The sequence below is a fragment of the Thermobia domestica genome, chromosome 7, assembly GCF_964235325.1.
Source record: "Thermobia domestica chromosome 7, izTheDome1.hap1.1, whole genome shotgun sequence".
NCBI lineage: Eukaryota > Metazoa > Arthropoda > Insecta > Zygentoma > Lepismatidae > Thermobia > Thermobia domestica.
The window spans coordinates 33,331,831-33,349,550 of record NC_137460.1 but is presented as its reverse complement, the minus strand read 5'-3'; the positions used below and the strand labels follow the sequence as shown (position 1 = coordinate 33,349,550).

General features: G+C 36.9%; 1 protein-coding gene across 3 annotated transcripts in view; it reads left to right on the top strand.

Annotated features, from left to right (window-relative positions):
* Fbl6 (F-box and leucine-rich repeat protein 6) overlaps positions 1-17,720 on the top strand; it is a 95,601-nt gene that overhangs the window by 51,084 nt on the left and 26,797 nt on the right. For all 3 annotated transcript variants that reach the window (XM_081764459.1, XM_081764458.1, XM_081764460.1), the window contains exons 2-4: positions 7,907-9,164; positions 12,791-12,954; positions 15,084-15,253. In XM_081764459.1, coding sequence (XP_081620585.1) covers positions 8,080-9,164; positions 12,791-12,954; positions 15,084-15,253 — 1,419 coding nt within the window. In that variant the 5' untranslated portion in view covers positions 7,907-8,079. The remainder of the gene's footprint in view (positions 1-7,906; positions 9,165-12,790; positions 12,955-15,083; positions 15,254-17,720) is intronic.

Genomic DNA, 17,720 nt, shown 5'->3' with positions numbered 1-17,720 from the left:
ACATGGTCTGATTACCTTGTCAGCAGTTCTTTATTTTGCCAAACGCATATTTAGATGGGAAAAAGATTCTCAGCGAAACGGCTGCAATACCATTACAAAACAAGGAGATGAGGACATATTATTCTTTCTTTACTAATAAAATAAAATAAATGGCTTCCGAGTTTGAAATGATTTAATAAAGCCATAAAAAATATTAATGCATTGTTCAAGTAAGCGTAATTAATTTCTCAGAACCTGTCATCCTATTATGTTACGTGCGTTTCATGGAAATTACTTGACCTATCATTTGGATTTTTCCTATTCACTGCATCCTCGTTGTATAAGCCCCATCTCTAATTTTTTGGGTGCATAAAAAAAATAATGTATAAGCTGCACCTTTAATTGTTAGCTGCATTAAAAATATGTGCATAAGCTGCATCTTACATTTCGGTTGCATTAAAAATACGTGTATAAGCTGCACCTTTAATTTTTAGCTGCATTAAAAAATACGTGTATAAGTCGCATCTTTAATTTTTGGCTGCAATTTAATAAAAGAAATAAATGTACTATGTGAATCTTTATTTTCAGGCACGCCAGGTGAACGCTCTACCACTGAGCCACTGCGACCCTTTGTATGACATTCAGGTTTCAAAGCCGTAAACAGAAAATAAACATGGCAGGACGAAGTAGTCAGCTTGACAATGTTAGGTAGCCTATAGTAACAGCAAACGTTAATACAAAATCGCTTTGCACAACTATGATGAAGTTAACCCATTATTGGCATCCATAAAAGAAATCTTTGGTATCAACGTGTTTTAGAGAATCTCTAATCCAATTTTGCCCATTTACGTAATTTTGCTGGGGTGCATGGCCCCTTACTTCTGAGAATTGAAAAGACTACCATACCTTCAGTCTGTGATCCAACGGTATTCTAGGGAGGGGAGCCGACCCCCCTTTAGTTACCCGTATGCTCTTTCCCTCTAGTTACGTCTATACTAGGGAGAGAACACGGCGCAAAGCAGGATTCTTTTACCCCCTTGTTGCGCCGTTTGCCATCGGCAGAACAGTTCGCGGAAGTTGTGAGACGAGTGGAGTGGCTCCCTCTTTTTCTCCCTGGCTGTAGATAGTATGCACCTGTGCTGCGTGTGCGGCACGAGATTTCGTCACTTGCACTTCTTTTATTCTGTAATATTTGGTTGTGTTCGTTTCGTTGTCTTCCGTAAGGTAACTTACATGACCTTGAGTCTTCCGTTTCCACGTGATCCGTGATTATGTGTGTTGATACGCTGCCGCTTGTCGTCGTGGGACCTACGTGCTTATAGGCTGAAGATTACCGTCAACTTTTATGCTCAAACAAATAAGCTATCTTTGATTGTTTAGTTCTTTTTTCTTTCTTTCTTTCCAAGTTCCTTCGATTTTTTGCACTAAAAAAAAAGTGCAAAATAAATGCACAACAGTTTGCCAACTTTGTAAGATAAAATCAGACTTCAAGACGGAGTTACGAGTATTGGCTCCTTTTCTAGTGATGTTGGTTTTCTTGAATGAACTGGTTTGTTGCTACACTGAAAAAAAAAAATAATAATAATAATTCTGCACGTAGGCTTAACCAAGAAAAGAGTGGGAAAATTAAATAACTGAGCGAAATTCCCTCTCCAGGCTTGCAGTCAGGAAATATGGAAGGCTGTTCCTTTTAAATAATCCCTGCGTTTATGAGTTATGCCAACCACTAGTTCAAAAGTCACGGTCTTCTCCTCTAACCTTCATATTTTCTCCCTATCATTCGCTGTTGCCTGCAGACTTGTTACTCCCATGTTTCCACTGAATCTGCAGCGTCTAAACTTTTTTTTCTTTAACGAGAAAGTGAACTATACTGTATATACAGTAAAAGCTGTTTAGTCGACCACCTGTCTAACGTGGCCTCATTTATGTAGAACCTGCACTTTCCCGTAAGATATACATTACTTAATACTCGGCAGGTCAGTCGCTTGTATGTCTAGTCTTGTTGAAGAGACGTTGTTCCTAATGTTCAGTTCACCTCTATATTTTGGACACCTACGTAATCTTCATTTCTTAGAAACCTTTTGACACCATATTTTACTGTTGTGTGTTTCTGGAGATCAGTAAACTGTAGAGAGAAAGGGAAATAACTTGTTCATTGAAACTAACTTCTCCAAAACAGCAAATGGTGGCACTTTTTTTTTTTTATTATTATTGCTTTCATGTCTTGTTGAGGAGTGTATCAATAGATTGGCGCCATTAAGGCATAGTCATTCCTATTCTAAAATGCCCGTTCTGAAAGTACCGTATTCGAACTTATTTATTCGCAAACAATTTATTGATGACAATTGCAACTGCTGTCAATATACTTCAATGTAGGCACTTTGTTTGAGCCTCAATACAGCGAGTATAACGATTTTTCCACTGGTCGTAACCGTCCTGGAAGCTCCTGACTGACAACTTCTTTAATGCTGCGGTCGTGGTGGCTTGAACCTCTTGCATTAACGCAAAACACCTCCCCCTTGAGCACCCTTTTGAGGCAGCGTTGCCACGCTTACCTTGGGCAGAAATTCACCTACCAACAGTTCTGTGTGAGCCAGCGCGTTGTCGTGGTGAAGCACCCACTTGTCAACGAGGTGAGAACGGACGCGCTTGACCCTCTGTCGGAGACGCTCAACCGATGTTTTGTAGTAAGCCGCATTCACGTTTCTTTTTTTCATGAATGCATTTTTTCTATAGTTGATTTTGTCACAACCGGTAGTGACACACTTTATTATTATTTTATTAAAAAGTTTGTTTTTCTGAACAGCATTTTCAACTGCTTTAAAAAAATAACTTCTCCAGTAGTTGTGCAGTGAATGCTGTGAATACCAAGCAACTGCTCATACACTTTGTAATTTTTATCTATTCTTCGAATAAAAAGTAACACCTGAGCAGTATCTATCTAAAACATCTGTTTACTCATCCAGAGTGAAAGAGAACTACTCCAAGTGTCGATTTTTGTCAGGCAATTGAGGTGATATTTTCTGCAATATTATCTCCTCTTCGAGCTATAGGGATGCGCACGAGACGAGTCGAGACGGGTTTTCCTGACAAAATTCGAGTCAAGACGGCTCTTTCAATAGAAAAATATACATTTTTCGAGTCGAGACATCACTTTTACAGCACATTTTCGAGACGAGAGAGCCACAAATCTTGTCTCGTGCGCATCCCTATCGAGCTACAGTGTTTGCTGACAAACTGATATTTTAAAAATAAATGAGTTTTTCTGAACACATTTCTTCTAGAGCTGCAGTCATGCAATTCTTGATTAATTCGCGGTCAGTAAATGATTTTCCATTTCGGTATTGAATGAGCCACGAGCAAACTAGCACAGGTCCCTTTCTGTTTTCTGTTCAGCATTTACTTTCTTTAAAAAAAAAAAAAAAAAAGTTGAGATTTCAAACCGCCTTTCAAATACTCATTTTTTTTAAAAAACGTAGGCTTCCTGTAAATTTGGAGTAATTCTGAGAATGTTTAGTCTCAAAATGACGTTTTAAATATTGCATTCTTTGAAGACTGATATTATTTCATTGCAAATTACACACACATTGCCTTATTTTTATAACTTGACGAAATCCCGAAATATTAATATCCCCATTGTTCTTTAAATGTTCTCAGTGGCGTATTTACGATTTTGTTTCGCGGGAGGCTACGTACAACACGTGAATAAGCGCTTATATTTTTCTTTTTCGGTGCCGACAAATTTTAATAAAGTGCATATAAGAAATTTATTTCGAGGGTGGGCTTGAACCGGATAGCCACCCCCTAAATACACCACTGGATGTTCTGTACTCACTATCCATCTTTCCTTTCTCTTCCATATTTTTACAACTTCACACAAAAGGCATGTCACTTCAGTAGTGTTAATTAATACCATTACAAGCCAGGGTTCTAAATAAATACGCTGGTTTTGTCATATTCAAAATTAAACATATTGAATTTTCACTAAGAAACTTTAGTCCCAAAACACACTAGTCGCATTCTATTTCCCTTTTAAGATCACACTTGTTGCTTCGAACTGAAAAGTTGGAACTGACTAACTCTTGATTGTTTCCCGTATTCATACCACGCGTCCTCGGTGCTTTGAACATATTCGAAAACATTCAAAAATACTTGAATCTTCCAGACAAGCGATCACACAGCAGAACTTTTTCGAGAACATATTTTAGTTCTGCTGTTCGCTGTAAGATACCGGTAGCGCTGTATACTTCGACAAACCAAGCATAACTGACGTTTTACACAATTCCGACGCTCCCCGCAAGATGGCGCAGGTGCTACAGTGTGTTGGTATTATGAGCTAGCTAGATCTTGCCCCTTGGGACTTAGTGAAGGAGGTAAATGTTATCGCTACGAGCTAAGGGGAGTAAAATTCTCTTCTCTAAGTGTGTAGCGATAAAATTCCAATCTTTACCTACAGAGTGATCATAAAGTCCCATGACCCCTTATCACGTGTCCACATATTCATAGACGATCACATTGTATTAATCTGGGATCATGGCACAGGGCAACTTTGAGGTAGTGTGATTATATATATTTCACTATTTTTACTATTTCTGAAACGTTACAGCGAAATCATGCTGTATATCTCTCATTTATTTTCCTGTATGAGATTGTTCGTGAGCTCATGTGCTCATTACGATATTTTCCTCCGTGTTGTAAGTGCTCATCAGTACCTACAATAATAATAATAATAATAATAATAATAATAATAATAATAATAATAATAATAATAATAATAATAATAATAATAATAATAATAATAATAATAATAAATCATTAACATCTATGTAATACATAGGAGGTAAGGGGACTTTCTGATCACTCTGTATGTGGTTACCCTCAAGAGCCGCCACTGCCTTATAATTGACTACATATTTAAACTGGAGTATTTGTAAATTTTCATTCATTGAGTGATTCGATTGTTTAACAGTGGCGGCACTAGCGGGTAGACCAGGTAGGCACGGCTGTCCAAAGATTTTGAAAAAATATGTAAACGGTAAAAGACACAATAAAGAGGAAATACATTTTCCGCTATTTATAGTAATAGTAGATAATTATTTAACAAATAGCATCAACTACTGCTGCAAAAGTAATTTCCTACTGTAATTTATCAATCAAATGTGTATACGTTTCCATAAGCCAGGGAGCGGGCCTACCCAAAATTAAAATCCTAAAGCCGCCCTTGTTCTTTAAACAATCAAAATCTTGACTAGTATTAAAGGATTCCAGTAGTTGTATTCCATGTCGGTTACGAGAATCGATAGAAAATGATTTTATTCTTCTTTGCGTGCCAAAGAAGACGTCAATAAACTGGTAACAATGCTATAACAACATGTGTAATATAGGTGTAGAATATGTGCTTCCCAAGCTCTTCCCGTCCTTTAGACCAATCGCTATCTCTCGCTCGCGCTTTTCACCCTTTCTGTTTCCTTTCCCCCTTCAGCGACCGACCGACGTGTGGCCTCATTCCTTTATTCGCACCTCGAGAGGAGAGACTTTTGCTCCGTCCGGCTTCTACTGCTACGATTAGATCGCTCGATACGTACGCTCACTCTCTTGCATTAGTGTCCGACGAAATGCTCATTCTGCCTCGTTCCCATCAATTTATCATGATTGTCGTTTATTAATAGTTCGTTAGTACTTTCTCGTAGTGCATAGCTGTATGTCTACCATAAAGTAGTGTAGTACATAGTTTACCATAAAGCGTCGCAAACTAATTTTGTCAGGAGATAAGGTGTCTGTTTTCTTACACTTCAATTCAAACTATGCTACGCATGTGTTGCAAAGTTTACAGAATGGCTATATCCGCATTTCTGCAGCTATCAGATTGAAAACGGTAAGAAAGAGCGAAAAGCGGGATTTTAAAAAAAAATCAGCATCCTAAGAATATATTCTCCCAGAGCCGGCCTAGTCAATTTTCCGCCCTGTGCAATGATGTCATTTCTCACACCTTTCTCCAAAGAGAACAAATCATAAAAGCCACGATTTTAAGTAAGCTACCAATCATGAACAACGAAGGGGAGGGAAAGTGCACTCGCATTCAGAAAGGCCTAAACACTACAAATACAATCTCGTTGTGTCTTATTTTCTTTAAAATAATAATATATTATGTTAGTGAAAGATAAAGCACACACACTTGCAGAGGAAAGATGGTGATCCTTTTTATATAATTCAATACCGAGCTTCAATGTCAATATATTAGTTTGCAATTCCAGTGCAACTAGCTCTTTTATCTTTATTTCTTGATTTTCCTTCTACACCTGTTAAAAAATATGTTTCCACTTCAATGATAAGGAACTTGTGACAAAAACAAGACTAGTGTTCATATCAAAACTGCGATGACTAACTAAATGGAACATGTGTTTGCTACTGTTCGAGAAGTGAGTTCTTGTATTTGACAACAATCAAGCAATTCATGCCGGGATTTGTTTGACCATTTGCTTTACCACTGTCCATGTAACCTTAAACTAATGCGACCTAAACATGATTTATGAATGTAATATTCAAATAGAAGGTCAGCTCGGTAAATGTAACTATCATCATAAAATCTCTTTTCAACAAGAAATATTTATTTTAAATAATATAGTTATGACAGCCGTGCATAATGCACGTGTTGCACATATAGTGGTGCCGGCCCTGTGTTCTCCCTCGTTCTTTGCAGTAGCGTCATTTCAGATTTTGCCACAGGGGTGGGTGGGTGGCAAGATTGTCAAGCGACATGAGTTTGACGATTTTTTTATTATTATTAGTATATTAGTTAACAATTTATTAAAAAGCATGTGTTTCTCAAACTCGCGGGGTTGCTCTCCTCATATGACGCCCCTGCACCCTTGAACCCTTTATTCAGACCGAAAGTGGCAAAAGAATAATTTCCGGTTCAACGTTGATTGCCATAGAACAAAAAAAAAAAAAAAAAAAGTTTTCTGCAATCGAAATATGAAATTAAATGAAATATTTCAGTTTAACGTCCCTCGGTTATAGCCCTACCCGTTAGGCTAAGGGAGACGAATTATTAAAGCAAGTGAATGATAATGGAAGGTTTGGTGGAATGAGAATGTGGGAGGAAACGGGAATATCCCTAGAAAACCCACGTACACGATGTTGTCCGCCACAAAATTACTTGGCCGGGGATCGAACCAGGGTCTCCTCGCATTAGAAGTAAGAGCTCTACCACTGAGCCACCGTGGGTAGGAGTAAGGGTGACATTAGAAATTTTTATCTTTATATTCACTGAAATGAATATTGCAAGTTGTTGGAAGGGATTCAAATACTTTCTATAAAGCTATTATTCTCTTCGTGCGAAGAAGGAGGGGACCACGGTGGCTCAGTGGTAGAACGTTCACCTCTGGTGCATGTGGTCCCGGGTTCGATCCCGGCTCCCGCTAAGTGAACCTTGTGGTGGACAAAAACCATGTGCGTGGGCAAGGGCGACCATCAGGATGGCAAGATGGGGCGTTCGACCCGCCCCCCTTTAGATGAAATTGTGCTTCGGAAGATCTAAAACCCAATAGATATTTTAGAATAGTTTACCGCAAAATTTGAACTACATTTGAAATGTCGCTTATACGTGCCCCCCCCTTGGAAATCACAACAGGCGCCCTTGTGCGTGGGTTTCCTCGGGGTTCTCCCGTTTCCTCCCACTTACTTCGTTCCATCATTTCATTCATCTCTCAGCATCACCATCTCCTTTAGCCTAGCCGGCATAACTGTGGGACGTAAAACTTAAAGATTTCATTTTCTCCGTGCCAAGAACCGGCATTTCACCTAGCATTCATATAAATATTGTATATAAAAATTTAAATAGTGTGTATATATGTACTAAATATAGTTTTCGTGTAAGAAATAAAGTGATTTACTAATTTTTTTTGTCTCTCTCTCTTCGTTATAGGATGCCGAAGTTGGCCCAGAATCCTTCACCTGCCTCACAGAATTACTCACTGGCCTATTAGTCTAAGCTGCTGTCTGCAGTGAGCAATATCAAGATGTTGGCGAACGGCTATGATGATGCAAGAAGTATAATATAAAATTAAAAATTCCCTACCACACTTTGAAGCCACCAATATGGATGAAAAAGATCGAAAAAGTGACGATAATTCTGGGACACAAGTCGCTGACTCTGGTACGATTATTTCAACGGGTGGGGTTATAAAAGCACATATTTCGTCGTCAAAAATAACTTCGGTGCAAAATCTGTGTAATAGCGTGGATGACGACACTGCCGTTTCGACTACTGATAGTGGTGAACTTGTTAATTGTGTGGATGCCAAAAAGAGTCCCGTGGTAACTCCAGACAGTTCGCAACCCGACGACATACAAGACCCTACCATTGGTGAAAACGGCAATAACTCCTCCGAAGTGGATGACACAAAGTCATCCCCGCAAAGTGTTCGCGAAGCAGATAGGTCTGGTGAGAAGAAAGTGACAGCAGAAGCCGATAACAGTAGTAAAAACTCTGAGGTCAAAGAACCTCCGAATGAAGTCAAATCGGAAGTGGATAATACTACCTCCGAGATTCATCCACCCAGTGTACAAAATAACGAGGACGAAAAGTGCAATGTTAAAATGGAGGTTGATGAGGACAGTAATAATGACTCAAGTGGGCGTGTCACTAGCGTAGATAATACTGTGTGTAAAAAATCGGTAAATTCCAACTGTGCATGTTCTATGTGCTCTGTGAGCGCGAATAAGAGAGAAACCAGGAACAGAATTCATGATATTCATGACAAAGCTGAGAACAGTGTGCATCGCGGCCGAAAGCGCAAAATGAATTCCTCCAGTTCGAGGACTCGTAACTCTTCCAAGAGGAAGAAGCCGGGAGCTGTGTTGTATCAAAGTCAAATATCACCGGATAAAAATTGCATCAAAATTAAAATCAAGAAATCGCCGTCTCAAGTGCAATCAAAAAAGCATAAGAAGAAGGATCGTTCGAAGAAACACAAACGGAAGGAAAATGGCGGCACTCACACGTCCAGAAGAAGGAATAACGTCTCGGACATCGATATGGATCCACGGAAGCAGTTTGAAGTGTGTAAAACGGTCGATGGTACCCCTCAGAGCGGATGGGCGTGTGAACTAGACCCGCAGATTCTTACTAAAATATTTGCAATGGTTATTCAGGAAGATGGGTGTTTACCTTTTCTGTGCAGGTAAGAATTAATTAATTAATCTCCTAAATTAAATGAATTAGTTTTATCTTATTTTGAAATGTGTTCTTCTTCGTTAATAGTGTTGAGCAGTATTGTCAACCTAGGGGAAAGATCCCATATAGAGAAATATTTTGGCATTATTATTATTATTATTATTATTATTATTATTATTATTATTATTATTATTATTATTATTATTATTATTATTATTATTATTATTATTATTATTTTGGAAAAGGTATAAAGAGAAATATATATATATGGGATTAGCAGCGGATCCAGGATATGATCAAGGGAGGGGCTAAACCATAGTTTGCTGCTTTATCCAGTGTAAAGAAAGTAGGATTGCAGCCCATTTTATCCAGTGTATACCTGTGTATATCTGATCATCAAGGGGGGCTATAGTAGCCCCTATAGCCGTCCCCTTGGATCCGCGCCTGTATATATATACAGGGTGTTAATGAACTATACCGACAAACTGTGAGAGATGATTCCTCACATCAAAATAAGAGGAAATCACATCATATGGACCTATGGTGTAAAGTGCATAGTTTCAGAGCTAGGACTGTCCAAAATCGCAAAAAGCTAAATTTCAACAAGCCCTGTTTCCAATTCCGGAAACTGTGGATGATGGTCCTTCTCAGTGTAAAGGAAGCCAACCATACACAATCCAAAAGTGCATATTTCAGCAATTTTCAATAAGAGTACAGGGTATTTCCTACAGGGTGTAATTCTCAGATAAGCTTTCAATAGTATTTTCAGATATACCCTGATTTCAAGGAGGGTCCAAAGTAGTCAGGAGGTACGCCTTAACAACAATTAGACATCCAATGCTTCGGAGGGAAGTCAGAAGTGTTAGGAACCGGAAGCTACATGTTTTTTTTTTTTTGTGTGTGTGTGTGTGTGTGTGTGTTCGAAATAATGTGTGATGCGATGTATTTCGTCACGGTATATTTCACGTTTTCTTCACTTATAAGCGTGAAAGAAAACATCACAGCATGAGTTTTCCCGAGTACGAGAAACCGTGCTGCTGATGATCCTTCCGACATCGCGCCAAAGGATAACGTGTTCACTGCTATCAAGACGTATCGTTTACCTACTTCGGGCCAATCATGAAATCAGAGCATATCTCAAAATTCGGTTGATGGTTTGTCTGGGAATTTCATCCTGCAGGGAATAATCTGTATATCTATTAAATATTAATAAAATGTACATTTTTGTACTGCATGTGCATGACTTCCTTTACGCTGATAACGAACACCATCCACAGTTTCTCGAATTCGAAATAGGGCCTCTTGATATTTGTTTTTTTCGCGATTTTGGACAGCCCTAGCTCTGAAACTATGCACTTTTCCCCACAGGTCCATATGAACTTTTTCTCTTATTTTGATGTGAGGAATCGCCTCTTACAATTTGTCGGTGTATTTCATTAACACTCTGTATATATATATATATATATATATATATATATATACAAGGCGGATCCAAGGGTGGGCTAAGGGGCTATAGTCCCCCCCTTGACGCTCAGGTTTACACAGGATAAGCTGGACTTCAATCCTGCTTTACACTGGATAAAACGGCAAACTATGGCTTAGCCCCTCCCTTGATCATATCCTGGATCCGCAACTGTATATATATATATATATATATATATATATATATATATATATATATATGTGTGTGTGTGTGTGTGTGTACTTTAATCGCCAACAAAATCCTTTAGAGGCAAGAAGTAGGCATAGTAGGTCATCAATAAGAGTGAAATAGTATTAATTGTCAAATTCTTGGTCGAAATCTTTTCTTTATTAGTGGGAAAGTGCATGCTAGTATAGGTCTCCCTAAGAGCATATAAGATTGATTTCATTTTTCCTTGAAATCCCGCCGTGAGGAAACTGTATACGCCACTGATACTAAAATTTATTTTATTAAAAAAATCAAGCAAATGTGTCGAGATGTCGTAGGCGTAATGTGTGTCATCAGTGAGAAAATGTTGGGAAACCACTGACCTAGCTACAGTAGTAGTAGAACTCTCAACCTGTCCTTCGAGAATAACTTTTTCGACAACTTTTTATCTAATCTCTAAGTTACGCTAGAAAGTAGTGATTTCAATGAACTTCGTAACGATTCAAATCCATCAGCATTAATCCTTTTAGGATTTCCATTTTTTGAGGTAAATTTTAGACTTCCACTCAAACAGCTATTGCTTCCTTCCTATTTATCACAATTTACTGTGTGCTTATTTCGTCAATCAAATCAAGAAATTTTTGGATATAGTTTTCACGTAACTGTTTCCTTTTATGCTTAACTATTATGCTTAATATCATAAAACAGGCCCGAAACCAGTCACAGAGATTTTGGACGGAGGGGAAGCAAGTCATTAAAAATTCCCTTACAAATATCTAAATTGTATTTTTTGCACTAAAAATAGCATTTTGTATTAAGGTCTAGGGGCCACGAAGAGTTTAGGGCGGCAGGTCCCCTAGCCTCCCTCTGGTTGCGGGCCTGTCATAAACGAAGTAAAATCTTAACTCGTGTTCTTGTATACTTCTCATGAAGACTGCAGCAGAAGCAGTTGAGTATAAAGTTTGAATAGTACTGGTCATGTTTTGAGACACCACAGTTTGCAAAATTTGCAGGTAAAATTCAATAGTCTGCATGAAAAAGACATATTTATTAAGAACAAACATCTGTAGGCGACAGAATTAAATACAAAGTAACACAGCTGTATTTTAGGTTTACAACTGCAGCGTTACTAGTGTAAAATCATTACAAATACTTTACGACGTATAAAATAAGTGAGTGCATATGAAAGATTACTATATTAAATACTATTGTCTAACGCCGGTGTATTTCTGCACAATGTACACAAGCTGTATTTTAAGTTTACAAATGAAGCGTTACGGTTCTAGTGTGAAACCATGATAAGTGCTATTGAAACTTATCATTGCCAAAAACTACTTGTTTTCACTACCTTCGCTTACAATGCCTTCTCCCTGGGCCCACTAGCTTCGCCTTTCCCTGGGTTTCGGTCTAGTAGCATTCATGCTTTTTAGTGGCCGCCCAGGACAGGTTGGTTTGTGTTTTTTGCTCTGTAATTTTTATGCCATACGTCCTGACACTGCGCCGTATTTATACGCAAATCGTAAACATGGCCTTGAATTCGCTTATGGCCTTATTCTAAATGAGGTAATGTCATGTCGCTCAGCGCTCCGGTTCTTATAGAAGAACAATAAGAAGCAAATTAGTGAATTATAATTTTTTCAGCAATTAATTCGAGTGGTGTGCCAAAACTTGACCTGCACGGTTTGAATACGGTAATTTTGAATGTTGTCTCTCCATACAAAATATAATGGAAAGGTAGGAAAAACGTGCTGCTATGTATTGGCGACAGTGAGACCTTTATACATGCCATAAAATGTTCTAGTAAGCACTACACGACTTAATTTTCAAAGTTATCATATCATTTAGAGCTTTTGCGTTTTATACAAGCCTAATAAAATTTGGGGTGATTTGATTGGAAACTGAACGGTTTCATGTGTGAAGAAAGTTCGTCTATTTTTACTATATATAAAAAGAACGATTTTTTGTTTTCAATGTGCAATAATACTTTGATACGTATTTTTCAGGGCTGCCCGAGTGTGCAGGCTGTGGAGAAATGTGGCATTAAATCCATCGTTGTGGCGAAACATTGATCTAAGTTCAAAATGGATGAAAGGACGTTTTCGAACCGATGGCAAACTTAATTGGCTTTGTCAACACCGATTAAGTGAAGTACAAGAATTAAGTTTAGGTAAGAAAACTCTTGCTTCGTACGTGCTTCAAACAATAGAGAGATTATGTATTAGTTCATATATTTTGGAATTTTTTTCTAAAACTTTATTTTGGGAACTGAAAAATCACTAAAACTTTATTTTGGCCACTGAAAAATTACTGAAACTTTATTTTAACCACTGAAAAATCTCTAAAACTTTATTTTGACGACTGAAAAATTACTAAAACTCTTTTGAGGATTGAAAAATCACAAAAACTTTATTTCGGCCACTGAAAAACTACTAAAACTTTATTTTAACCACTGAAAAATCACAAAAACTTTATTTTGTGCACTGAAATATCACTAAAACTTTATTCTGGCCAATGAAAAATTACTAAAATTTTATTTTAACCACTGAAAAATCACTAAAACTTTTTGGGCATTGAAAAATCACTAAAACTTTATTTTGGTCACTGAAAAATTACTAAAACTTTATTTTAACCACTGAAAAATCACAAAAACTTTATTTTGTGCACTGAAATATCACTAAAACTTTATTCTTGCCAGTGAAAAATTACTAAAATTTTATTTTAACCACTGAAAAATCACTAAAACTATTTTGGTTACTTAAAATTCACTAGAGCGTTATTTTGAGAACTGAAAATCACTAAAACTTTATTTTGGGCACTGGAAAATCAAAATGCGTAAAATATGTAGATTTTTTAATGAAGGTCTTGATTTTGGTTTTGTTGTTGTATACTGTAATTAACAATGCAGTAATTTTGTCGCTTCTTTGAGGGAAGAAAGCAGACTGAAAACACTTAAAATTCTGAGGAGAATATTCACACCCAAGAGGGCGGAAGTGGAGAACGATGGAACTTCATAGCGAGAAACTGCATAATTTGTACAATTTACCAAACATTATTAGAAGGGCCCGCTCTAGGCAATTTGCTGGCTCGTGCAATGGCATTATTTGCCGTCCACACCTTTCTCCAAAAAGAAGAAATCTTAAAAGTCACGATTTTAAGTATGCTACGCCATCATGAACAACGGAGAGGAGGGAAAAGCACTCGTACACAGAAAGGCCTAAACACTACAAATACAGTATCGTTGCGTCTTCGTTTCTTTAAATAAGCAAACACATCTGCAGAGGAAAGATGGTGATCCTTTCTATAGAATTCAATATCGAGCTGCAATCTCAATATATCAGTTTGCAATTCCAGTGCAATTAGCTCCTTTATCTTTATTTCTTAATTTTCCTTCTACATCTGTAAAAAAATTAAAAATAGAAAAAAAAAACTTCTTGCTACCTTCGGTGATAAGGAACTTCCAAGACAAGACTAGTTTTCATATCAAAACTGTAATAACTAACTAAATGGAACAGGTGTTCGCTACTGTTCGAGTTCTTGTATTTGACAACAATCAAGCAATTCATGCTGGGATTTGTTTGACCATTTGCTTTGGCACTGTTCATGTGACCGTAAACTAATGCGACCTAAACATGATTTATGAATGTAGTATTCAAATAGAAGGTGAGCTTAGTAAATTTAAGTTCCATCATCAAGAATTGACTTCTGTTTCCAACAAGAAATATTTATTTTACCTATGTAGTTACAATAGGTTTTGCGACCCGTTGAAACATGCCGCGCCGTGCAAATGCACGTATTGCACATGTGGTAGAGCCGGCCCTGGTTGTTAGGGTCACTAAGTCTAGGTGATTCAGGTGTACAGACCATGTAGTCAGAAGAAGAAATTAAGAATGCTTTCAAAATTTAAACTGTAAACCCAGGCGAAGAAAAGACCATCAGGAATACCTAGGCGCACATGAGAGGGCAATAGTAAGATGAATCTCGCAGTAAAAGGAGTACAAAGTGGAAACTGAATGTAGTTGGCTAAGGACAGAAGTCAGTGGAGAGCTTTCGTGAATTTAGCATTGAACCTTCAGGTTTCTTAGGCCATAGGGTTATTAGTTAGTGATTTTTCCCCCTCCCTTTTTGTTGGAAAATCAAATAACGGACGAAAATGTCCTTTAGTGTTGTAGTTCTCTCCAAGTCATTTCTTTAAATTATTTTTGATTAGTGTTAATTTATAAACAGTAAATTAAGGATCCGAACTCAAACAATTAAAGTTTTTGTAACTATTTTTCGGTATTTTATTGTTCCTTCTAGGAGGTTGGAAAGTAATGGACACGACGTCAGTGCTGGAAACAATTGCTAATCACTGTCCACAACTAAAAGGAATAAGCTTAGCAGGTTGGATACGACTAACTTCGGAGCACATGAAATTCTTGCTGGAAAAATGTACAAATTTAGCGCAGTTGGATTTGTCTAGCATCACAGTAAGTTTATTTAAACAGTTTTATAGAGAGGATAAATAAATAAATAAATAAGGTATGCATTTCAACACAGTCATTTATACTAAAAATGAAAATTTTTAGCTATGAATTCGGTCGTGATATTTCTTAGACTTGATTTTTGACAACTTTAATTTATTTATTTGTCATCAACACAACAGACATAAACCCAACTATAGTGTTGGTGTTTTACAAAATAAATTTACATTTTTTTTTAACATATAGTTCTCCAGATTGGTGGTCCTTGCTTTTTTGCAATAGAACAGGCCAGAGTTAGCACGAGTTCTAAGTGTTGGGATACGAAAATTTAGTGTCGATACGATATCCGTACAATTAAACTCGTTTTGTGCTATTTCATGGAGAAAAAAGATCTATCACGTTTCGCCTTTGTTCATGTATAGGGATACGGAAGTTGTCTATTAATGTTAGATAATTTTCATAAGATAGTATATTCCAGTTCTCTTGTATACCAAGTATTTGATAAATTTAGATTGGACTTTTTCCAGTTGGTGTTGGTATTGCCGTTGTGATGAGTTCCAGATCACAGCAGCATATTCTACAGGGGATCACAAAAGTCCTGAAAAAGTCACGAAATCAGAATACGGTCATGAAAGTCACGAAATTTAGCTTTTGGGTCACGAATTTTTTTCATCTGTGCAAATATGTGTAGATAGGAAAATTTTGTTCTATAAAACGTCAAAATTCACCACCAAAATGTTTCTGGTCGGCTTTAGATGCTACAAAATCGGAAAGAAAGCACGCTTCTATCGCATGCATGAAAATTCGGCCCAATTCGCTCTTGAGAATTTTACTAAATGTTATGGTTTGGGAAGGAAAAGGTCACGAAAATATCAAGAAATTTCATTTTGGAATTTTAGTAGACACCCTGACTCCAGTTTTGATCGGACATAGGACTAATACATTTTTATTAGTGTGGTAATATTGTTAAATTCCTGTCCAGTTCTAATTATGAACCCTAACATCTTGAGAGATTCATTAACTATTTTCTCGATATGCTTATTAAATGTCACTTTCGTATCAAATATAACTCCAAGATCTTTGACTGAATTTAATCTATTTAGTAAGATCTGATTCATTGAGTAATCAAACTCTATTTGACTTTTGTTTCTGGTAAACGATAAAATGTTACATTTGTTTATGTTTACATTAAGTTTGTTAAGAGAACACCAATTAGCAATATTTTCCATGTCACGTTGTAAATTAAGACAGTCATGGATGGTCTTTATCCTATCGTATATTTTGAGGTCATCTGCAAAAAGCAATTTGTCACTTTAAAATATATGATCAGGGAGATCGTTAATGAATAAAAGGAACAATCATCTTAACGATCATATTCTTTAGTACACAGGATTATATGTTGAAGTGCTCTGTATTTCATTTTTATTTTTCTTCTAATATGCGGGAGAAAGACAGCTTCAGCATTTATATCTCAAGGTAACTTGCGATTTCTTGGGTTTTGGTGTGCAAAGAATACACTTTAAATTTTATTTATCTCAAAATTAAGTTTTTGGAAACATCTCACTTTACACACCCACCCGAGAAATAATTCTGTAACCCTGTCCGCTCCTGAAATGAAGTAACTTCACTGTAAAACACTATGCACTGAATAGAGCGAGACTGCCATATTTGTTCTTCAAACTAACGGTGTTTCTACATCTATTAACATTGAACCAGAGAACTTCTCATAACCTCTTGTTTTTACCTCGTAATAATTTCAGAATTGCCTTCCTTTGTGATGTACATTTTTGTATGTTTGTTTTAAACTAGCCTTGAGAAGTTCTGTTGTTATTCTGAGATGGTAACCAGATAGAGAAGTGAATGAAAGACGGGTGTGAAATTTTACACTTTTCTACTTAGCACAATTCAGTAGCACAACTGCTATAATTAAAACAATTAGTGGGAATCAAACATTATGAAGACAAACATAAAATGTTTAATAATTCAATAGACTAACAGGAATCTGTTAGCAAATTAACTTAAGTATCCAGTTTTTAATGATTTATTTTTGCCGGCGATGGAAAATATTAATGCAAAATACTGAATCGTATCGTAGGAATCACTCTGGGTATTTAGTAAAGTTCTGAACCCCTTCGTTTCCAGTCTTCAAGATCGTCCCTGCATTAATTTTCCGAAAGCCAAGACATACCTAAAACACTCTCTCCACCCTTGAAAACTATTTTTCAAATTTCATAACTTTTAGGCGTTTTTTTTTAGACTCGTTGGAAATGAGTTTTTCCGAAACTCTCCTCTGAATACTTTTTTTTTTCGAGACAGCAAGTTTTTAAAATCCGAAAACAGTAAGAGGGAAAGAGTTTATGTATCAGGCATTTTTTTGTGTGTGTGTTCCAGAAAATACAGAAAATAATCACACACACTAGGGATGGCCTTTTTCGAAAAATCTGTTTTTCGATTTTCGGAGATTTCGTTTTTG